The sequence below is a fragment of the Galeopterus variegatus genome, unplaced genomic scaffold, assembly GCF_000696425.1.
Source record: "Galeopterus variegatus unplaced genomic scaffold, G_variegatus-3.0.2 Scaffold1, whole genome shotgun sequence".
In the NCBI taxonomy this organism is placed as follows: Eukaryota; Metazoa; Chordata; class Mammalia; order Dermoptera; family Cynocephalidae; genus Galeopterus; species Galeopterus variegatus.
Window position 1 is genome coordinate 2,003,042 of NW_007726112.1, and position 24,788 is coordinate 2,027,829.

Below are 24,788 nucleotides of genomic sequence, written 5' to 3' on the forward strand. Positions count from 1 at the left end.
AAAAGGGGGGGGGGGGGGCACCCCGAAAATGTTTTTCCCCCCCCCCCCCTTTTTTCTAGGAAAAAATAGATGGGACAGAGTAAATGTTAACAGTAACAGAAGAAAACATCAAAAGTAAGTGAAGGCTTATTCTAGAGAAAGTGACTAGAATAAGAATAAAGGTAGTAAAATATAAGTCGATAGAATTTTAAGCTGAAAGTAAGTAATTTGATTTCTATTTTCAAAGAACACACTTAATGTTCTTTGAGCAAATAGGCAAGAGGTCACATGCACTTACAAGAATCATTTTTAGCATTTTATAATACCTGTACAATGAAAAAGATTTCTATGTTCCAGTAACTGGCCCACTTACTAAGATAGTATGTGTTTTATCAAATGAACAAGAATTTAAAGAGTTTTGTGCTGATGGTAATAATGGAATTTGAGCTTATACAGGTAGGTAAAGTGGCAGAAGCTTTTGATTGTAATGTTTGTAACTGGAAAGAATAGAAAAGTCTTCTTTTATGTGTTTTTAAGTGTTTTAATGTTTGTAACTGGAAAGGATAGAAAAGAAAAGAATAAAAAACTGAAAGTGCCATGCTTTTAATAAATATTAAAACTCAGGTTTCTCTTATTTTAAAACCTGAGTTTTAATATTTATTAAAAGCAGAACACTTCCAGTTTTTTAAATTACAAGATTTTGGGGCTGGCCCGGTGGCGCACTGGAGAGTGCGCCGCTTGGGAGCACGGTGGCGCTCCCGCCAAGGGTTCGGATCCCATGTGGAGACTGGTTCCCGCTCACTGGCTGAGCGCGGTGCGGGCACAACACCGAGGGTTGCGATCCCGTTGCTGGTCCCCGGTACGGGCGCGACACCGAGGGTTGCGATCCCGTTACCGGTCAGTAAAAAAGACAAAAAGGAAAAAAAATAAAAATAAAAATAAAATAAATTACAAGATTTTATTAAACAGAAGTAAAGGATGCAAATACAGATAAGAAAAGAGGTACACAAACATTATAATAGATCAAGAATAATAGAGACAAAAAAGAAATCTCAAAGCAGATAAAAGCCAAAGAAAAGAAAACAAAGATACAGGATTTTTTATAGGTGAAAAATATGTTGCCATCCCCTTTCTTGAGTGGGAGATAAGAATAAAATCGAAGCAAAAAAGCTCTTGCTGCAGATGGTGCCAAAATTTTAAGAAAAGTGACTTTTGTTCTTCCCAAAGACTTCCATATTTACACTAAAATGCTGAAAACATCCCTTCCCCCTCAGCATATTGTGAACAGCTGGAGCAGTGTTACAGAGTAAGTAGAAGCGTTCTGGGTTCTTTACACAGAAGGCAGACTTAGTTCTGCCATATGGTTTCATTTAGGTCAACACCATCATATTTAATGTGCTTTCCATTCATCTCAGCCATATCATTCCATATATGAGTGCTATTAGAGCAATTCAGGCCTACTAACCATTCAAAAACCTTAATTTAATAATTAAAGAAAACCCCAGTTTACTGATGAATATCTGAAGCGGATGAAATTTAAATTAAAACAAAACTACCACTTTTATGATGTTATGCATTTAAAAAAAATTTATCTTAGTGGCAATAATTGATTAAAAATGTCAACGCAATACCCTACAGTAATAAGACTCAAAATACAACTTATTTTTCAATGTTTTACTTACTGACACAGTTAGGTTCTCCCAAATAATGTCAGAGACAGAAATATTGGACTCCCTCCATTCCTTCAATGTATCGTTGCTGGGATTATGTGGTTCCACACAGTTACACCTGAAAAGATAAAATCGTGTCTTTTGTGAAATAAACAGCTTTTTGTGCTGTACCCAAAATCAATATGTAATGGGTACTTCTTCCTCAGTCACAGCATTCTTCCATCTCACAGACAAGTAGTTAGATCATCCTAAACTCCTCTAGGACAGACTATTTTCAAAAATCAAGACAGATATATTGCCAAGATACCAGACCACTCTACAGTGTTTCCTGGGATGAGAGGTCTTTACCACAACCATTTACCCCTAAATTATGAGTTAAGTGGAAAAAATGATAATCATCCAAATCGATTGTTATAATATTTACTTATTTTAGTTAATATGGTTTAACCATATTATGGTATAACCATATTAACTAAAATTCAAGGATATATTTAATTAATATTCTAAAGATCATTTATACCTTTGCTGTATAATTCAAAATTAATGTTAGGTTGAAGTTAGAACTCTAGGTATCTCAGTATATATTATTCTTTCTGACAAGTGATAGTCCTATTAAAAATCAAACAATCAATACACAAATTTTTTCGAGTACCTACTACATCTAAGATACCATGCTGAATGCTGAATTTGGTGGGAGCAGCTAGAAAGAAGATGACTTGGGAATAGTGGTATTATTATGTAATAGAAAACACAATTTCTGACCTGATGTTCTTTATAACTATAAATCAATGAGAAAAAGATACAAGCAAAGATAACATATTAAAGGCCTTAGAAGATAACCTCAATTCACTGTTTGTTTTCCAAAAATTTATTCATAAATTTGTTCTTTGCCCTTCAAAAAGCTTTTTCTTTTTTTAAATTTATTTCTTTTTTAGGTGAAATGTATTGCTTTTACATATTTATGTGTACAGAGTTATATTTCTACATGCATACAATGTGTAATGATCACAAAGAAATGATAAATTTTTGCAATGATGAATATACTAATTACCCTGATTTGATCAAAAAGCATTTTCTTATAGAAGTATTTTGTAAATGGTGGTTGGGCTCCCAGAATAACCCACATACACTACATAACTTGTTCTCTGGACTGCTGTTTTAGTGCTATTAACAGAACTGTAAAATCTAACTGCCATTTCTCAGACTATTTCTACAGGAAAATATCTTACAGTTTCTACTTAGTAAACCAACTAAGTAGCAGTCACTCCTTGTCTTCTACATCAGAAACTTAGTCTGTTTTTTTTTTTTTTTTTTTTATTTTTTTTTTTTCAATATACAATGTATATGATTATTATGGCCCATCACCGACACCTCCCGCCCTCCTCCCTCTCTCCCATCCCCCCCAAGAATGTCCTTTCCGTTTGCTTGTTGTAACAACTTCAAAAAAAAAAGTATGGTTGTTATATCTTCTTCCCCACCTCCCACCCCGTTTTTTTTGTGTGTGTTTGTGGGTAAATTAATTTGTTTATTTTTTTACCTCCCACCAATAAGTGAGAACATGTGGTATTTCTTTTTCTCTGCCTGACTCGTTTCACTCAATATTATTCTCTCAAGGTCCATCCATGTTGTTGCAAATGGCAGTATTTCATTCGTTTTTATAGCTGAGTAGTATTCCATTGTGTAGATATACCACATTTTCCGTATCCACTCATCCGATGATGGACATTTGGGCTGATTCCAACTCTTCGCTATTGTAAAGAGTGCTGCGATGAACATTGGGGAACAGGTATACCTTCAACTTGATGATTTCCATTCCTTTGAGTACATTCCCAGTAGTGGGATAGCTGGATCATATGGTAAATCTATCTTCAGCTGTTTGAGGAACCTCCAAACCATTTTCCATAGGGGTTGCACCATTTTGCATTCCCACCAACAATGTATGAGAGTTCCTTTTTCTCCGCAACCACGCCAGCATTTATCTTTCAGCGTCTTTTGGATTTTGGCCATCCTAACTGGGGTGAGATGGTATCTCAGTGTGGTTTTGATTTGCATTTCCCGGATGCTGAGTGATGTTGAGCATTTTTTCATATGACTGTTGGCCATTTGCATATCTTCTTTAGAGAAATGCCTACTTAGCTCTTTTGCCCATTTTTTAATTGGGTTGCTTGTTTTTTTCTTGTAAAGATGTTTGAGTTCTTTATATATTCTGGATATTAGTCCTTTGTCAGACATGTATTTTGCAAATATTTTCTCCCACTCTGTTGGCTGTCTTTTAGCTCTGTTAATTGTTTCTTTTGCTGTGCAGAAACTTTTCAGTTTGATATAGTCCCATTTGTTTATTTTTCCTTTGGTTGCCCATGCTTTTGGGGTCATATTCATGAAGTCTGTGCCCAGCCCTATTTGCTGAAGGGTTTCTCCTATATTTTCTTTAATAAGTTTTATTGTTTAGGGGTGTATATTTAAATCCTTGATCCATTTTGAGTTGATTTTAGTACATGGTGAGAGATGTGGGTCTAGTTTCAATCTCCTGCAAATGGATAACCAGTTATCCCAGCACCCTTTGCTGAAGAGGGAGTCCCGACCCCAGTGAATAGACTTGATACCTTTGTCGAAGATCAAATGGCAGTAAGTGCATGGGTTGATTTCAGGGTGCTCTATTCTATTCCATTGATCAGAGTCTCTGTTATTATACCAATACCATGCTGTTTTGGTTATTATAGCTTTGTAGTATAGTTTAAAGTCAGGTAGAGTAATACCTCCAGCTTTATTTTTTTTGCTCAGCGTTGCTTTGGCTATTCGTGGTCTTTTGTTATTCCAGATAAATAACTGTATAGTTCTTTCCATTTCTGTGAGAAATGTCATAGGAATTTTGATTCTGTTTTTCTTTACCACCCCTCATTCATTCATCAAAGAGTTATTGAGTGTCTATCATCACAAGAAACTCTACTTGAGTTGGGCGGTACAAATAGATATGGTTCTTTCCCTAAGGGAGGGTAGAGGATTCCCCGGCTGGGCTCACTTGGGTCTAAGCCTTTAAGAGGGCAGAGGTTCCAATAAGAAAGTTGGTGACAAGGGTTTTACAGGAATGAGATATGGAAGCAGAAGCTAGCAGGGGTAGCTGCAGTGACTTCCATAATAGCAGAGGGTGGAGTCCAGTAAAAGGGAAACAAAGACATCAGAGATGAAGTAATAGACATTGATTAACGCAGGTTGTTCCTAAGTCTGAGATGGGTTGCACACAGTCATAGGACATTGGTCTTTGTGTCAGATAGCTCTGTCTTTTTACTGGCTATGTGACCACAAGCAAATTAATTAACCACTCTAAATATTGGTTTCCTCATTTTCATGGGGATGAACTAGAATTATTGTGAAGAATAAATAATATGATACATATATATTAAGTGCCTATTGTATATTTAGGCAATTTGGGGAGTGTGCCTGCCATCATCATCATGATCATCATCATTAAAATTTTCTGGTTCATTCTTTAGTCTTTCACAAAATATACTAAACCATCCACTTTCACTTTGATATAACACAAAAGAAACATTAATGCTTTCTCTAAAACAACGTTTGCTTTCAATGCTTTAAAGAGACTTCAATTCTGACCAGCATTAGAACAATTTTCCTACCATCACTAAGGACCTATTGAAAGAAGCAAAATTCCTACGCAATGTTGAGTCTGGGTCATTAGATCACTAATCAAGTACATTAAAGATAACATATGAATATAGGGAAAAATTTAGTTTAAAAAGGACATTATTAGAAAAGAAATAACTCTAAAACAATTAAATCACTGAATATTCTCTAAAACTAAGAATCAGGTCTTGCTTTTGGTTTGAGATGGAGGACTGAACACACATGTTTATTTTCTCATTATCTAAAATACATTAAGCAAAGAAATAATATAAAAAGAGACATGGGGGAAACACCAACAAAAGACAGAAGTAAGCAAATAGAATATGGAAAGCATGTGAAAGCAGGAAATTTGATATAGCAGAATGTGGCAATAATAGTACTTTTACATATAATCCTTAAAATAGGTAGTATTACACACATGAAAAAATTGAGGCACAAGTGACTTGGCCAAGTTCACACAGGCAGATAAATCAGAGACAGAATTTGCACCTAGGCAGTCTACTCTTAATCACGAACTACAATATCTAACTCCTTCCAACTACTGTTAAGGAAGGACCTGTCTTGCCTAGTAGAATTCCAAAGAGGATCTGGACTTAGAGAAGGGCTCGTATTCAACAAAGTAGAGTAAAAGGTGGAGCTGAAAACAAGGGAACTAACAGAGCCTGAATGTACTACAGTTGATTTCAGAAATTCTCCCCCCACGAACATATACATATACTCCCTCTCCACAGAATGGCATCAGACTCCATGTGGGAACTCCCAGGAAAAAATAGTCAATAGGATAGTTTGATTGAATGTCTGGGGATGCTTGAAGACATTCAAGCACGGAAGCAAGAGGGAAAGAAAGGCAGCCAGCAATTCCAGGAAAAATGAAAAGCTATACACAAATGCATGATCCAAAGAGAAAGAAAACTAAAATGTGGAATGATTTTGAGCTTCTCATAAAGTGTTGAAAAGGAGAATTAATTTGACCATGATGTTAAGAACACTGTTGTTGTTTTCTTCATTATGTATTTGTTGAGTTATTTTATTAGTGATTCCTATAGGGCTTACCACATACATCTAGCTTCACTAAGTGCTGGCTGATTGTTCCATTGTTTTTGACAATGCCCTTGTTTATAAATTGCTCTGGTTATCTCATCCAGCTGAATTCCAGCCCCTTGGCAGTGATAGATTTTGTGGCCAGTGACTGAGATTTGTTCTGACCCAGGAGGGCTCCTCTTACTCTTTCCCTGATTCTCTCAGGTACACTATTTGGCCTATGGTCAAGCTTGTGTCTCTCACGAAGCTGTCAAACTCCTCTTAATTGCTTTAAACCAAAACTTCCATTATTTCTGAGAATACCTTTAGGCTTGAACTTCCTTTTAAGTCAGTTTCTCTGGAGTGAGATTTAGTGCTCCCACTGGGCAAAATCTCTGAGGCATGGCACCAGAGCTGGGGTGGGGACAATAGTGTGCTTCAAAGTGATCCCTCTGTTTCAGGAGTAGGGAGCAGGGAAGGAGGCAACAACTAGAGTCTGTTGGCAATTGGGGCTCCCGGTGTTCTCAGCATCTCACAACTGAGGTAGAGCCTCCACTTTATCACTGGGGGATGGATGAAAGAAGGTAGCCCCAATCTCTTGGATGCACTAACCTGGAATTTAGCTTCTGGAGGGAGTGAAGGAACTAGAAATGCTGGCAGCCATCAGCTCTTAAAAAGATACCATTGGCCTCAACTGGGAGCCATACCTGCCCAGAGTGAAGCTTCTGTCATGCTAAGCTTGGAGGGGAGGAAAGGAAGGAAGTGGGTTGTAGCTCAAGTACCACAGACTTGCTATCTTTACTAAAATTTAGTAGATTTTCTTAAATAAAATTTTCTTCATTTGTTGTATACCCTTAAGAAAATTTCCATTGACTTTTCAATATTACTTTTCAAAATAATTTTCACCAGTATAGTTATTTCACTGGGGAGACGGTCTACAGAGCTTACACCATCATTCTGGAAGTATATACTCAGAACATTGTTTCTTAAATGGTATGGGAGTCATGATACTGAAGCTATGGAGAAGAAAACAGAATCATTGCTCACTATTGGGCTCTACAATAAACATATTTACACACCTATAATTATGTAAAGGCTTTTTAACTTTTTTTTTTTTTTTAGTTTTTTGAATCAAACTTTAGGTTAATTACTTAACACCTACCCATGCTTACAGAACAAAAGATATGTAAACAACCACTATAATAGAATCAGGGTTGGGGAGGTAGAAAAAGAACATTGTTGGAAGAAAGGTGAGAGTTATTCATCTCCCCTTACAAGGTAGAATGTAAACAGAACTGTCTATGGCTAATGGAACAAGAAATGAAAATTTACACATGCTATTTGTGATCATTTATTTATGGTTACAGAGATTATGGGGATGATGGAATTTAGGATGTGATATAATTACATTAAAAAAGAGTAGAGTGAGGAAGAAGGTTGGGAGTGGTTGTAGAAAATGAGCTAAATCCATATTTATAAGAACAAAAAGTAAATTAGTCACACTAATTTTGGTAAAATAAGAAATAGTAATACAAGCATATTATTTAGATACTTAGACATACCACCAAAAAAATTGAAAAACCTTGTTAAAAGTGTTGCCTTTGAATGAACCGGCACTTTTAATTATCATCTTCCTATATTATTTGCTTTTTTCAGGATGTGCATGGGTTATTTTGATAACAATAAAATGTATCTGAGCAACTAATTGGCTCTCCTTGTAGCAGCTCTAAATTTACTTTCTCATTTCAGTGCGTACAAATTATCTAAGTCCCTCTTGTATCTAGCTTTGTCTCTCTTTTTTTTCTCTCTTCTAAAAACTCAAAATGTCTGCAATCATGAGGAAACTAGTTGAATATTTTTATTATATATATCATGCCCTGCTTGATTAGAATTATATGCTCAAGATATTTAGATCATTCTCAACAGTAGAAAACAATCTATCATGTCATTGTAGAGACCAGAATTTTCCATCCCAAAATATACCTTTTTGGCATTATGTTTATTTTGACCTGAAGGTTATTTGAGAAGCAAATACAATAAAAGCTCTCTACCTTCCCCCTATTTGCCTAAAAGCAGGACATACATTGGCAGAGGTGTACCTCTTCCCCTCTATGCCAGGGAGGGCAGAGGTTGATCACTGAAGACAACTTGAGACCCTTATCAGCACCAGGGGAATCTATATAACAAGCTTTACTAACTAGCCTTTATCATTTATTTGCCTTCCCATAATTTGCTAACCTTAGAGACAAAAAGTCTTTTTTCTTTGTCTTGTGACTTCTCTAAAATTTATTGCTCTTTGTTGAAGATGCTAATATGCTAGAGTTCTGAGCCACCTCATTGAGAATTATTCATTCCCTGGGTATCTCCCATTTATATATGAAGTATATATGTTAATAAACTTTGGTTTGCTTTTCTGTTGTTAATGTCTTTTGCTTATGGGCCCAGCCAATGAACCTAAGATAGGTAAAAGGAAAAGTTATTTTTCCTCCCCTACATCAACAACTAAAGTTCAAAAAAATGATTATTTTTGTCAGTATCTGTCTCTATCTCTAGCAGCTTTTAAAACAAGTTATTTCTTTTTTTTTTTTTTTTGTCCTTTTTGAGGCCAGCCGCACCGCGCTCAGCCAGTGAGCACTGTGAGCGCACCGGTCATCCCTGTATAGGATCCAAACCCGCGGCAGGAGCGCTGCTGCGCTCCCAGCGCCGCACCCTCCCGAGTGCGCCACGGGCTCGGCCCTAAAACAAGTTATTTCTCAAAGCTATTTTCACTACAGTTCAAAGTTTACTGCTTCTATGACCAAGAAACAAGCTAAACTTTCTCTTTGGTTAGTAGCTTATTGTATCCACTCTATCTAGATCCTGATATTAACAATGCTTAAAAAATCATTATCGTTTACTTGTAGCCAAAATTATTTTTCCACTTCAGTTTACAAAACTGCCTCATTTCTTTTTCCATGTAGAATAAGCATTGTAGAAATACTAAAAATACAAAGATTGTTTAAAAATCACTTTACAAGGTTAATTACTTGTGGAGATTGAGCACATGATAACTTTGTGGTGGTTTATACATCAGATCCTATTGGCCCTACCTCTTCTTCCAGCCTTTGCTGCAGTCACCAGTTCTGAGCTTCAACCATTTGCATGCAGGTGCAACCTCTTGGTGCCTGTGCTGCTGCCACCCTTAACTAATGGAGAATCGAGGCTGATGAATATATGCTTACCCTTTTCGCCCCCAAGGTAAACAGGTGTAAACTGCATTTTATAAGCCTTCTTAAAGATCCCATCAAATAAAAGGTCAGTCACATGTACTGATGACCAACTAGATAATATAATTTCTTACTGTCTTTTTCCTATATCATTGTATTAGTCTGCTCAGACTGCTATAATGAAATATCATAGGCTAGGTGGCTTAAACAGCCACGCAATTCTTTATATTTTCACACAGTTCTGTAGGCTGAAAGTCATAGATCAGGGTGGCAGCATGGTTGGGTTCTGGTGAGGGCTCTTTTCCTCTCTGTGTCCTTCCTCTTCTTTCTCTCTGTGTCCTTGTATGGTGGAGATCTCTCTCTCTCTCTCTCTCTCTCCCTCCCTCCCTCCCAGCCTCCCTCCCTCCCTCTCTCTCTCTCCCCTTATAAGTCCATAGTCCTATTGGATTAGGGCCGCACAGTTAGGACCTCATTTAACCTTAATTACCTCCTAAAGACCCTACCTACAAATACAGTAACATTGGTAGTTTAGGGCTTCAACATATGAATTTGGAGGTTGGGGGACAAAATTCAGTTCATAACAATATCTCTTCCTGTTCTTCACTTTTGATCCTTAAGATCAATTACCTTCAAGCAAGACTCTATCTTAGGCTATGCTTTCAGGGGAACCCAGATTACAGTATGTTATGTTCCGCATGTGGGGCAGAACAGAAAAAGAATCCATTGAAAGCTTAGCCATCATGCAAAATGCTCATTTAACTCAATAAAAAGTCAATGATTGTCATGCAAGACATCATGGTAAGTGAAGGATTGAATAAGGCAGACACAATCCTGGGGGCTTACTTTAAATGCAGAAGACAAATATTATACAGCTGATTATACGATTATTTGAATACATTTGTGAAATGTACTATAAAAAAGTCTAGGCTGCTAAAAAGGTTAACAAAAGGGGAGCTACACCTTAAGTTTGGGTGCTCAAGGAAAACTTTAAGCTGAGATCTAAAAGAGCAACAGAGTTTAGTAAAACTCAGTGTGGGCAGGGCAGTGGGGGCAGTGAACTACAGACCAAAACAATGTCAGTGTGGCTGAAGCAGAAGGGGTGGAGGAAGAGATAAGGTACGTGACTATGAGATCAGCAAGGCCCAAACTGTGCAGCCCGAGCAGTGGTAGCCCTAGTAAGGGCTAACATATTATGAATGTTAAAATTAGAACACTAAGAAGCCTCTGAAGGATTTTTTTAAAAGACTCTTTATTCCGTGTTGTTGTGGCTTTTGTGATTAATGTCAGTTATGCTGCTCTCATATAAAGTCCATACATATCATTAGTTAAAAAAGATAATTAAAATCATATTAAGTATCTTTTTGACCACAATTGTATGAAACTAGAAATCAATTAACAGGAGGAATTTTTGAAAGTTCACAAATATATGGAAATTAAACAACATGCTACTGAACAACCAATGGGCTAATGACAAAATTTAAAAGAAAATTTAAAAATATCTTGAGATAAATAAAAATAGAAACACAACATACCAAAACTATGAGATGCAGCAAAAGCAGTTCTAAGAGGGAAAGTATAGTGATAAACTCCATCTAAAAAAAAGGAAAGATCTCATAGATTCTTTAGGGTTTTCTATATAGAGACTTATGTCATCTGTAAACAGGGACAATTTGACTTTGTCTTTTCCTATTTGGATGCTATTTATTTCCTTCTCTTGTCTGATTGCTCTGGCAAGTACTTCCAGTTCTATGTTAAATAGGAGAGGTGAGAGTGGGCATTCTCATCATATTCCTGTTCTTGTAGGAAAAGCTTCCAGTTTTTCCCCATTTAGGATGATATTGGCAGTTGGTTTTTCATATATGGCTTTTATTGTGTTGAGATAAATTCTCTCTATACCTAATTTGCTGAAATTCTTTGTCATGAAGTTGTGTTGAATTTTGTCAAATGCTCTTTCTACGTCTATTGAAATGATTATGTCATTTCTGTTCTTGAGTTTATTGATGCAGTGTATCACATTTATTGATTTGCATATATTAAACCATCCTTCAGTCCCTGGGATGAATCCCACTTGATCGTGGTATATAATCTTTTTGATGTGCTGTTATATTCTGTTTGCTAATATTATGTTGAGGATTTTTGTGTCTGTGTTCACCAAAGATATTGGCCTGTAGTTTTTTGTTGTTGTTGTTGTTGTAGTTGTTGTTGTAGTTGTTGTTGTTATATCTTTGTCTAATTTTGGTATCAGGGTGATTCTGTCCTCACAGAATAGTTTGGAAGAATGGCCTCCATTTCATTTTTCTGGAGTAGTATGAAAAGTTCAGTAATGTTGCCGGATTCAAAATCAAAATCAATATGCAAAAATCAGAAGCACTTTTACACTCCAAAACAGCAAATTTGTAGAAATAGAAAGCAAGTCCATTTACAATAACTACCAAAAAAAGAAAAAAACCTAGGAATAAATTTAAGTAGGCGAAGTATCTCTAATATGAGAACTACAAATCACTGCTGAAAGAAATGAAAGAGGACATCAAAATATGGAAAGACTTTCCATGTTCATGAATTGGAAGAATTAACAAAGTGAAAATGTCCATACAACCCAAAGACATCTACAGATTCAGTGAAATCCCCATCAAAATACCAATGACTTTCTTCATAGAAATAGAAAAAAAAAAAAAAAAAAAACATACAGAACAAAAAAAAAACCTGAAAAGCTAAAGCAACCCTGCGCAAAAAAAAAAAAAAAACCAATGACTTTCTTCATAGAAATAGAAAAAAAAAAAAAAAAAAACCATACAGAACAATAAAAGAACCTGAATAGCTGAAGCAATCCTGAGCAAAAAAAAAAAAATAAAGCCAGAGGCATAACATTGCCTAACTTCAAATTTTACTACAAAGCTATAATAACCCAAACAGCATGGAATTGGCATAAAAATAGACAGTCAGACCAAAGAAACGGAACAGAGAACCCAGAAGTCAACCCACAGACTTAAAACCAATTGAAATTTGACAGGGGCAAGAAAAACATACATTGGAGAAGAGACTGACTCTTTAATAAGTGGTGCTGGGAATACTGGATATCCATGTGTGAAGACCTACACCTCTCACCAAATACCAAAATCAACTCAAAATGGATTAAAGACTTGGGTACAAGGCCTGAAACTGTAAAATTACTAAGGGAAAATATAGGGGAAACACTTCAGGAACTAGGACTGGGCACAGACTTCATGAACAAGAGCCCAAATGCACAAGAAACAACAACAAAAAATAAACAAATCGGTCTATATCAAAGTAAAAAGCTTCTGCACAGCAAAGGGAACAATCAACAGAGTGAAATGACAACCTACAGAATGGGAGAAAATATTTGCAAACAATGCATCCAACAAGGGATTAATACCCAGAATATACAAGGAACTCAAGCAATTACACAGTAAAAAAAAAACAAAACAAATAACCCAATGAAAAAATGGGCAAAGGAGCTGAATAGTTTTTTAAAGGAAGACATACAAATGGCCAACAGGAACTTTAAAAAATGCTGAGCATCACTAACCATCAGGAAAATGCAAATTAAAACCACACTGAGATACCACCTCACCTCAGTTAGACTGTCTATAACCGAAAAGATGAAGAATAACAAATGCTGACAAGGATGTGGAGAGGAGGGAACCCTCCTACACTGTTGTCGGGACTGTAAATTAGTATAACCACTATGGAAAACTGTATGAAGGTTTCTCAAATGACTACAGATAGATCTACCATACAATCCAGTAATCCCACTTCTAGGTATATACCCAAAGGAATGGAAATCATCATGTCAAAGGGATACCTAAACTCCCATGTTCATCGCAGCTCTATTTACAATAGCCAAGACATGGAGCCTAACAAAATGTCCATCGATGGACAACTGGATAAGGAAAATGCGGTATATATACACCATGGAATACTACACTGCCATAAAGAAGAATGAAATTCTGCCATTTGCAGCAACATGGATGAGCTTGAAGAATATCATGTTGAGTTGAAATAAGCCAGGCACAGAGGGAAAAATACCACATGTCCTCACTCATAAGTGGGAGCTAAGAAAGAAAGAAGGAAGAAAAGAAAGACCAAAGTGGTGTGTTGGACTTGCAGAGGGAGAGAACATACCTAGGGTTGCCGAGTGGGTTAGGAGAGGGAGGAGGGGGAGGGAGGTCAGGGACTAATTGGATGGAGGACATGGGGTATAATCACAATTTCTGGTAATGGGCATGCTGATAGTCCTGATCTGGCTAACACATCTTGGGCACAAGTGGTGATGGTCAGCTTTGTACTCCATGAATACGCATAACCAATACAATAAAAAAATGACCTATAATATTGAGGCATTATCATTTTAAAAAAGAGCGGAAAATAGATAAAATAGGGACTAGAAAAAATGGAAAAGATCAACAAAACTAAAAGTTGGTTTGTTAAAAAGATAAGAAAAAAGGGCCGGCCCGGTGGCGCACTGGATAAGTGCGCCGCTTGGGAAGTGCGGCGGCGCTCCCGCCCGAGGGTTCGGATCCCATGTACAGACCGGTTCCCGCTCACTGGCTGAGCGAGGCACGGGAGCAGCACCGAGGGTTGCGATCCCGTTGCCGGTCCCCGGTCCGGTACGGGGGCAACACTGAGGGTTGCGATCCGTTGCCGGACACGGAAAAAGACAAAAAAAAAAAAAAAAAGATAAGACAAACCTTTAGCTAGACTAAGAAAACAAGACTCAAATAAATAAAATTTAAAATGAAAAAGGAGACATTACAACTGATACTACAGAAATACAAAGGATCATAAAAGACTAGTATGAACAATCATATGCCAACGAATTAGATAACCTAGAAGAGATGGATAAATTCCTAGACACATACAATCTACCAAGACAGAATCACAAAGAAATATAAAATCTGAATAGATCAATAACAAGCACAGAGATTGATTCGATAATCAAAACCCTCTCAACAAAGAAAAGCCCAGGATCTGATGTCATGCTATTGAAAATATATCCAAAGGAAATGAAATCAATAAATTGAAGAGATACCTGCACTCCCGTGTTCATTGCAGGATTATTCACAATAGCCAAATCAACCTAAGTGTTCATCAACAGATGCATCAAAGAAAATGCGTATGTGTATATATGGAAATACTACACAGCCTTTAAAAAGAAGGAAATCCTGTCATTTTGACAATTTGTATGAATCTGGAGGACATTAGGTTAAGTCAAATAAGCTAGGCACAGAAAGACAAGTATGCATGATTTCACTTCTATGCGGAACCTAAAAAAGTTGAAATCATAGAACTGAAGAGTGGAATGATGGTAATCACAGGCTCAAGGGGTGGGGGAAGAAAAGATTAGATCTAGACACATCTAGAGCAATTGAAGCTCGAGCTCTCAAGGAATGGCATTAAAGGAAAGTATGTGAACCACTGAGAGGTCTTGGAAGAAGTCAGTGGACCAGACTCTCCACAGTAGTAAAGAATTGTGGTAGAAAGATACTGCATCTAGCATCCACCAAAGGGTAGTGTGGGAAGAATATCAGGTGAGTCCTGAAGTTCTGGAGCCACCACAGATACCTAATCCATATCATCATCCATATAAGAGCTGCATACTATTGTAAGGTCCGATCCTGGGTTACAATTTTGGACCCAGGGACAAATCCTAACTGGAATAACTTTTCCATATCTACTGAAGATACCCATGCACTGGACTAAAAACTAAGAATAATAAAGCTCCCATTAGCATGTCTATAGTCTGTACAAAATGACTACTTATTTTAAAAAGTAGCACCTAAATTATCCACATTGATCTTGAATTCTTCCTCCAAACAGAGGCTTAGAGATTACACCTATGACAGCCTCCAAAAAAACTATGAATTAGGTCTGCAATGTCTAGTCCTGAATCTCTTGCTCTAATTTTACAATTGTGCTAGTATTAGGTGAAAAAGCAAGGATCATAGGTCTTTGAATGTCTTGCTACTCTTCTACTCATGTATATCTGAACCTGCCAACTTCAACCTCTGCCTATAAGCCAGTTCAGTAGTAAGAGCAGTATGTTCCCTTGATGGAGAAATCTCCTCAAATTGACCTCTGTTAACTTACATCAGAAAAAAGCTCCAACTATAGGAGTTTGATAGGAAAACATTTCAATGATCTGAAAATCTAGTATAAGTAAATTTATTGATGATAAAAGGAAACTAAAATGTAAAATAGGGAAAATTTGCTGACTTTCTTGCAGGAGTAACGTAAAAAAGAACTAGTGTTATAGGAGATATATACATCAAATGAATGTGTGTGTATATATACAATATGTATATATATAATTTTATAATACATATAAAAGCGAATTTTATTTGAAAGGAAGTTAGAAACCAACACACTTATTAGTCCTTTGAATCCATTTATATGACTACCGAAGGTCTCATCAGTAGAGATTTAGGTTATTCCATTTTTATATTTTAGCAAAATCACTAAGTCAGCTCTTCTAAATTATCTACCGCTGCCAAGTAATTAAAAGAAAGCAATTTGTGAGTTCTCACTAATTTGTGTAGTATGTTAGTAAACTTAAGACATAACTGATTCTAAAATATATTCTTAAAATCTCCAGCTCATGACTTTACTCTGATTTGGTCTGGGGAAAATTAATCTTTATTTAAAAGAAAATTTAGTCATTGCTTAAATATTAAAGTACTAACACATTTAAAAAATAAATAAAAAAGTATGAATCTGGGTGATGGTTTCATCTTACTGAGGAACTCTTGGGGTAACTTGGCTGTTGGGAACCAGTATCACAGTGTCCAGTTATAAGACTGCCTCATTCATCCTCAACAGGAACCTGGTCAATTTAGGAGCCAAGTAACTACAGATGTTGGACTTTGGGGCTGATATCTGCTCCTACATGTAATGAATGGACATTTTGTTCCCAATATACCTTTGGTCTCCCTGTGCTAGAAAGTCTCTGAAAGTAGGGAGGCCAGGATCCTTTCTCTGACATGCAAAGGATGGTTTCCATACTGGAAACAATTGAAGCCAATGGCTATATCAGGAGCCAATCAAAATGCCTTTTATCTCAGGATACTGAGAAACCAGTAACTGTGATTAAAGACATTCAGAATGGGTGTGCTTTGGATTGAATGTCCCCCCCAAACTTAATCCCCACTGTAATTGTTGAGGGCAGGAATTCTTATTATGGTAATTGAAAGGTGCGTTCTTGAAGAGGTGATTGGATTCTGAGGACTCTACCCTCATGAAGGGATTGATCCATTTTTGAAATAATGGGAGTGATTCTGAAAGCTTTAAAAGGAGAGTAAAAAAGGTTAGTCTATCTCTCTGCTCTGCCATTTTCTGCCATATGAAACCCCTGCATTGCTGTAAAGCCACCACCAAAGAAAGCCCTCACCAAAAGTATTTCCTGGACTTTGGAACCCCCAGCTTCTGACACTGTAAGCAATAACTTTCATTTTCTTATAAATTTCCCAGTTCCAGGTATTTCGTTATAAGGAGCAGAAATGGACTAATACAGGCATGAAGGTTGGACTTACCATCAAACTAAGAACTACACTTGAATATTTGGCACCATGGTCTAAACAAATAGATATTTAGTTAGCCTTGGTTATGACAATGGAACCTAGGTTTGGAAGGCATGAGTTTATAGAAGATATGATGCAAAATGTTCACTGGTTGAGGACCTGGTTCCAGTCTTCGGACACAGAAGTTGATGGCAGGTTGGATGCTGACACTGTGTGTAAATATGCAGAGTCAGGAGCTAACAAGATTGTGTCTGGCAGTGCCATTATGAGGAATGAAAACCCCAGATCTCTGATCGACCTGTTAAGGTGTTTGCTCAGAAGCTGCTTAGAATATTCTACTGATCAGTGAAACTTCAAGGAGATCCATGTTTCTGCTAGATAAATCTCCTTTTTATTGGAAAACAAGAATGTTGACTACCAAATCATATTACTATTGAGGCAGTGGTGCTCTTCTGAGCAATTATTCATTTCAATGACTAATATCTATTGGAAAAAATGTTCCAAGAGTTTAGAAATTGGGGTGTATAACTACATTTTTAGTCAAGGAATTTAAAAATGTGGTGAAACACTATTTTTACGGGGAGATATGATTTTTCTAAAGAGCAAAAATATAGCTTTATTGAGGTTAAAAACAGAAATATGGCTTAATTTCTAAGGAAAACATTCTGGCTACTATAAAAATGATTTTTCTGTAATTTCTAATAAGCATTTTCTGTTGTTTCTCATGTGTTTTCCAAAAGCAAAGGAAGTCCTTATGTTTTTCCAGTTTCACGTCATTTGTGACTTGTGTACATGCTTGATAATGAGTATAATGGAACTCACGAAAAATCTAAGCTTGGATCTTGCTGGGATGGGACACCATATTCTTCTTGCATCAAAAATATCTATTTTTCATCTTTTACCTTATACTTGAAATCTACATAAAAACTACTAAAAAATATATAAATTTTTTATGTGGGTTTTCATATGGTCTGTTCTAAAACATAAACATGGATTTTATCAGGGTGTTTTCTTTGTCAACTTTGCTGGAGTGGCAGATTATTCAATGATTTTACTTCTCCTTTTTTAATCCCACCTACCATTTTTAAAGACATTAAATAATGCTATTGTGTTAGCTCTGAGTACCAAGAAAAAGTAATGCTTCTGTTTGAAAGTGATATTGAGTTGAATCCTGATTCTGCCCCTCTCCAGCTATTTGGTCTTAGCAAATCACCCAACTTCTTTGAGCTTCTAGTAATTCATTACTATACATTAAATGTAATTATAAAAAACAACCATGCAGGGTTGTGTTGAGGATTAAAAGAGATACCATTAAATATGCAAAATTTCCAGTACTATTTGTGGAATTTAGTAGAAGCTCAATACAAAGTAGCTATCATTACGTAAATTTGTGCTTTATGGATTACAAAGTACTCTTATATAATCTCATTAAATCTACAAATCACTCCATGAGTAGTAGGACAGGAATTTTTTCCCTATTTTAAAAATGAAGAAACTAAATATCAGCAACAGGTTGGTACCATGGAAAGAATTCAGTAGAGCATACGATTTCAAGTCTGGAGTCTTTTTACAAAAGGAGCCACCTTGGGAGGTGGGTTAAACAAAAGAAAGTTATTTTATTTAACATTTTCTTCTTTCCAGTCTAACTTTACCTTGTAGCACAACCAGATAGCTAAGAATATTCTGGAACTATGGATCTTGGTCCCAAGGGGTATATATTTTATTATTCCAAGAAAGACCAGATAGGTTAGGAGATAACAGGATACAGAGTTAGGCCATAAACTAAAAGATTTATAAAACTTTTAAAAGTAAAGGATTTGTGTTCCAAATTCTGCTTAGACAATAAATACAAGTATATATCAACTACTTCATTCTTATAAATATTATTGCTGTATAATACATATGACAAGAAATTAAACAAAAAAAAACAGGACAGGTATTCTGCAATACTTTTTCTTTCTGAATAAATTGTGAGAATTTGAAGAAAAAAGTAAAAATAAATCTTTTAAAGCTCAGGTTCAGGACTTCCAACTTTCAAGGAAGAGATGTTTTACATTTTCTTGAAGCTTTGAGATCCTTAGGGATGGTTCTGAGAATAAAGTTTACTGAGCTCAGTAAGGTGGGGGAGGGTAAAATGCTACCTGCTTTTGCCTTTCTACTGGGAACCCCTGCTAACAAAGCAGGTGGGAGTGAGGAAGCAGAAAATGGCTTGGAGGGCCGGCCCAGTGGCGCACTGCTACAGTGCGCCGCTTGGGAGCGCGGCGGCGCTCCCGCCGAGGGTTCGGATCCCACATACAGACCGGTTCCCGCTCACTGGCTGAGTGAGGTGCGGGCGCGACACCGAGGGTTGCGATCCCATTGCCGGTCCCGTCCGGTACGGGCACGACACTGAGGGTTGCGATCCGTTGCCGGACACGAAAAAAGACAAAAAGGAAAAAAAAAAAAAAAGAAAATGGCTTGGAGTGTTGCTTGGAGATTTGCCAGATAAAACAGGGCCCTCCTCAGAGATGATGCTGAACCCATTGGTCAGGGATCCTTAACTTAGGTATATGTGAACGTATGCCTGGTTTGTTAAAATTGGCATGTGCTCTCTAAAGTCTTCTTTTAGAATTATAGAAAGTAAACTGCTACAGAGAATAGAATACGTATTTTAGATATTTGCCTAGGCATCCATACGAGAGTACTTCAAAAAGTTCATGGAAAGATTCATTTTATGTTTCAATTTTATTTTTCCACAAATTTTGTGAAGTACCCTTATATATGCTATGGTTCTGATTTAAATCATCTGAACAGACAGAAGTTCAGTAGATCTGCCTCAGGGCCTAACCCAGCATTGTAATGAATTCAAATAACTATATCACAGGTAACCACTACATAGTAATGTTGTCAAAAAAAAAAAAAAACTGTTAATATTCACTAGCAGCAATAGCCCCTTCCTTCATAAAGAAAATTAGTAATATCCTGTCTGAATCTGTATATCATGTGGCAAACATTCTATTTTTACCAATTAGAGGTCCCCAATTGATCAGTTAGTTTACGTCTGGTAAAAAGGCCCAACACTACTTTTTAATGGGAAAGTATTTGCATATTCTGAAAATTTGGTAAAAGTAAATATGAAAAAGTATATATAAAACTAAAATGTAAAATAGAGAAAATATGGTAAGTTTCTTGCAAGACTATCATAGAAAGGCAGATAGATAACACTATAGTAGGTATATGAATACATCCATGTACAAATATATATATGTATGTGTATATATATACATACATATGTTTTCTATAGCTACTGTATATCTGTATATATAGATATGGTATGCATACAGCTATCAAATGCATGGCAGGAGGCACATTATGTTTTCTAGTCTAATAATTTGATTTCCACATTTTATAGATGGGAGAAACTAAATGTTTGGTAACTTATCCAATGTCATATTGATAGAAATAGAACCAGATTTGAATTTTGTTTGACCCTGAAACTCCTGCTCTTTCAGCTATAATATGCTGTTTCTAAATGTAACTTCATGCAGTTTCTATCAGGATAGCAAGAAGAGTGAGATGGCTCCAGAACAAATGAAGTAATCTACATTTTGCTAGGTGGTCCTCCCAGTCTCACCTCTACAACCTCTCTCCTTTGAGATAATCTCCTAAAACACCCGTTAGCCTTACCCTCATATAATGGCAACTACACCACCCCCACCATGCTCAACCATATTTCTCATAACCCCATCTAAACCTAGTGGTGTGGCTTCTCCATTGACTTTGCTTGTGTGTGTGTATCGTTCTTTCATGGCCATGGTCTGTTTTTCCAAAGTGATCGTACTCTATTAGTAAGTACAATGGCATAATGTGTTAGTCCATTACTGGTAGTGTACTTACATTTACATTTTAATATTGACTTTCTGAAAGTGCTAAGTTAGAAATTTGATGTAAAAATGACAAGCTTATATAGGGAAGATATTTTTTGAAAAGTTGGTCTATAAGTGGCCATCAGTCACCTATGCCTCCTCAACAGAATTATCTCCAGCTGATAATATTTCTCATCCATAAATGGATTCCAAACTGGAAAACAATGTTTTTAATCTAAAAAATATATTTTATATGTCACAGATATCATGTACAGGCAAGCAAATCATTGTTATTTCCTGAGTTCACACATCTGATATCCTAAATATCAGCACACTTATACAGGAAATTTGAAAAAGATCCTACCAACCCTTGGTGGCTCAAAGGCAGCACTGGTTATTTACCATTTGTGATCAAAAGCAGATATTATAAGCTGATAAACCAAGAATAAAATGAGAAAAATCCCACTTTCCTTCCTTTCCTCTATACTAATGAATTTAGTCTAAATTATTCCAGTCCAAAATGACCAAAGCAAAAGAGAAAAGAAAAAGAAAAAAAGAAAAGAAAAGACAGAAGAGGGAAAAAAAAGAAAAATAGAAACAGCACTGTGAGGAGATGGAATATGAATTTGGGAAAAACTCTTCTGTTAATTTCATCCAAAATAAATTCTAGTGACTCTGTCAGTGAAATGGAAGCATTAATGTAAAAAAAAAAAAAAAAAAAAAAATCTTTCGGTGCATAATATAGCCTGATGCTAGGACACAGTAGTCTCCAGCCAGATCTTCTACATTCATTTAAATTCATGCATTTAGCTGAGCAACCATGGACAAGTTACTTAGCCATTCTGTTTCAGTTTCCTTATCCGTCAGGAGGAGATAATGACAGCAATCAACTTAATGAGGTTATTATGAGGGTAACTGAGTTAATATAGGTAAAATCACCTAGAACCGGGCCTGGCATAAGTAAATACTAATTGGGTATTAGATACCATCATTATGATTATTGTTGTTATTAATATTCTTACTATCACAAGCTCATGGACTGCAAAGTCCAACAATCATACGGCAGTATCTGCACTTCTTTACATTTTTAAAACCACCAGTATAAAACCTCAATCATTTTGACTTGTGTTGGATTGTTTGGCTTAAAATACACTTTCTACAAAACACATCCTCTACTACCCTTTACTGCCCTCAGAAAAGAGTGCTCTAAGCCATCTTGTTTATATAAATGGCTACAGAGTGATTAGATAAACATTATAATTAAATGCCCTCATCCAGAAGTCTTTGCTTTTGTTCCAAGGCTAATGGAGGTGATCAATCTTCCTTATACAAGAAGAGCCTATGGCTGTCTTCTGGAAAACATAATTTGGTAGAACTCCCTTCAACATTATTACTAATTTTAGTGCCTGGGTTGCAGATGCTCTCCTTTTCCCTTTGTAGTTATTAATAGTATCTTCCTATGTGTGCTGAACAGCAATGGTTTGTGATTTTTTTTTAAGTCCCTTTATTGACTAAATTAGCCCCTAGAGTGCTGTGTGGCAAGTAGGTATTAATACAAGGCAAAAAATCAGAGAAAGATGATTTATTTGTAGAAGCCAAACATGTTTTTTATGACTTTTTTTTTCCATTTCAAAAAAAATATTTTGAATTGCAGAAATAGTAAAACCACACTACAAAATATTTATAAAATAAAAAAACCCTTACAATCTTTCCACCATAGCGGCTATATATAAGTGTTCAATGAAGTGTCAGATGTCTTGGGTTTTATCCTAGTTCTTCCACATGAGCAAGCCATAAACCCTTCAGAGCCTCCATTTGTTTTTTTAGATCTAAGTAGAGGTGATATTCATTTATTTAACAAATATTTATTATTTAACACTTATTTTGTGTCAAGAATTGATACGGAAACTAGGAAAGCAGTGATAAAAACAGATTAAATCCTCTTCCCTAATGATTTCTTTACTCTAGTGGGGAGACAGACAAACTAGATTGGGAAATAGAGATACCACTACACACTGGCACAATATGAGGATACAGAGAAATTGGAGTATGATTTTATACATTGTTGGTGGAATACAAATGCTACAACCACTTTGGCAGTTTCCATATAGCCTAGCATCCTATTTCTAGGTATTTATACAAGAGAAAATTAAAACATAGCTCAAATAAAGACTTTCATGTGAAACAATAGGGCCCCAAATTAGAAACAATACAAATGGTGCATCATCTCGTGATTGTGTAAATGAATTACGGTATACCCATACAATGGAACATTACCCAGCAATGAAAATAAAATAAATTAATACAGGCAGGAAATTGGATAAATTTCAAAAGCATTATGGTAAATGAAAGAACCCAGGCATACTTTATGATTCCAGTTACATGAAATTCTGTAAAGACAAAACTCTAGCAACATAAATCATATCAGTGGTGTGGGTGAGAGATTTGCTGAAAAGGGACATGAGGAAACATTTTTGGGAAATATTCTATACACTGATTTTGGTGGCCATTTCTCAAAACTCATTTAAGGATACACTTAAAAGGGGTAAATTTTATTGTATGTAAATACATACTTCAATAAAATTTACTTTAAAAAGATAAATTTTAAAGAGATAAATAAATATAATATGTTAGGAAAAGGACTAGAAATTTTAGATAGAAAGTCTTAAAGTAGGTGATTTTGAAGGAAGTGAAGGAAGAAGCCACATGTCTCTCTGGGGAAAGGCACTCCAGGCCAAAAAAGAAAGAAAAAAAAAGCCAGTGTGAAGCCCTTGGGGAAAAAACATGCCAAGTGTGTCTAAGGAAGGGCAAGGAGATTGGTGTGGCTCTAGCAGAAGGGCAAAAGAGTAGGAGGAGAGAGCAGAGAGGCACTGTGGACAGATGAAGCAACACCTTGAAGGTCATGGAAGCCAAGAGTGGGCTTTGAGAAGCAGAGTGACATAATCTGACTTGGTTTTAAAAGAATAATTCTGGCTGCTTTGTGGAGAACAGTTTGTGGAAGAGCAAGTGTAAAATCAGGGACATCAGTTAGAAAGAACAGAAAACCTGAAGAGACCAATAACTAGCAACGAGATTAAATCAGTAATTAACAGTTTCCTAACAAAGAAAAGCCCAGGACAGGATTGCATCATTGTTGAATTCTACCAAACCTTTAAAGAAGAATTAATACCAATTCTTTTCAAACTATTCAAAAAAATCTAAACAGAAGCCATTCTCCCAAAATCATTTTATGAGGCCAGCATAACCCTCATACCAAAATCAGACAAAGATACCACAAAAAAGAAAACTACAGGTCAATATCCTTGATGATCATAGATGCAAAAATTCTCAACTAAATATTAGCAAACAGAATACAACTGCATATCAAGAGGATTATGCACCATAATCAAGTGAAATTCATGCCAGGGATGCAAGGGTGGTTGAACATAAGCAAATCAATAAATGTGAGACACCACATCAACAAAATCAAGGACAAAAACCATATGATTATCTCAATAGAAACAGAAGAAGCATTTAACAAAATTCAACATCCTTTCATGATAAAGACTCTCAACAAATAGGTATAGAAGGAAAGTATATATCTCAACACAGTAAAAGCCATATGTGACAAACCCACCACCAACATCATTCTGAATAGGGAAAAGCTGAAAGCTCTTCCTTTAAGAACCATAGTAAGACAAGGATGCCCACTCTCACCACTCTTATTTAACATGGTATTGGAAGTACTTGCCAGAGTAATCAGGTAAGATAAATAAAGGGCATTCAAACTGAAAAAGAAAAAGACAAATTGTCCCCATTTGCAGATGATATGATTGTATACATAGAAAAATCTAAAGACTCCACCAAAAAACTCTTAAAGTTGATAAACGAACCCAGTAAAGATGCGGGATACAG

At 36.2% G+C, this 24,788-nt stretch overlaps 1 protein-coding gene and 1 pseudogene across 7 annotated transcripts in view; one reads left to right on the forward strand and one right to left on the reverse strand.

The window, feature by feature from the left end:
• Window positions 1–24,788, reverse strand: part of SLC4A10 (solute carrier family 4, sodium bicarbonate transporter, member 10) — a 356,167-nt gene that overhangs the window by 41,160 nt on the left and 290,219 nt on the right. For all 7 annotated transcript variants that reach the window (XM_008590142.1, XM_008587567.1, XM_008588852.1 and 4 more), the window contains one exon: window positions 1,662–1,767. In XM_008590142.1, coding sequence (XP_008588364.1) covers window positions 1,662–1,767 — 106 coding nt within the window. The remainder of the gene's footprint in view (window positions 1–1,661; window positions 1,768–24,788) is intronic.
• Window positions 9,352–17,398, forward strand: LOC103607109 (annotated as a pseudogene).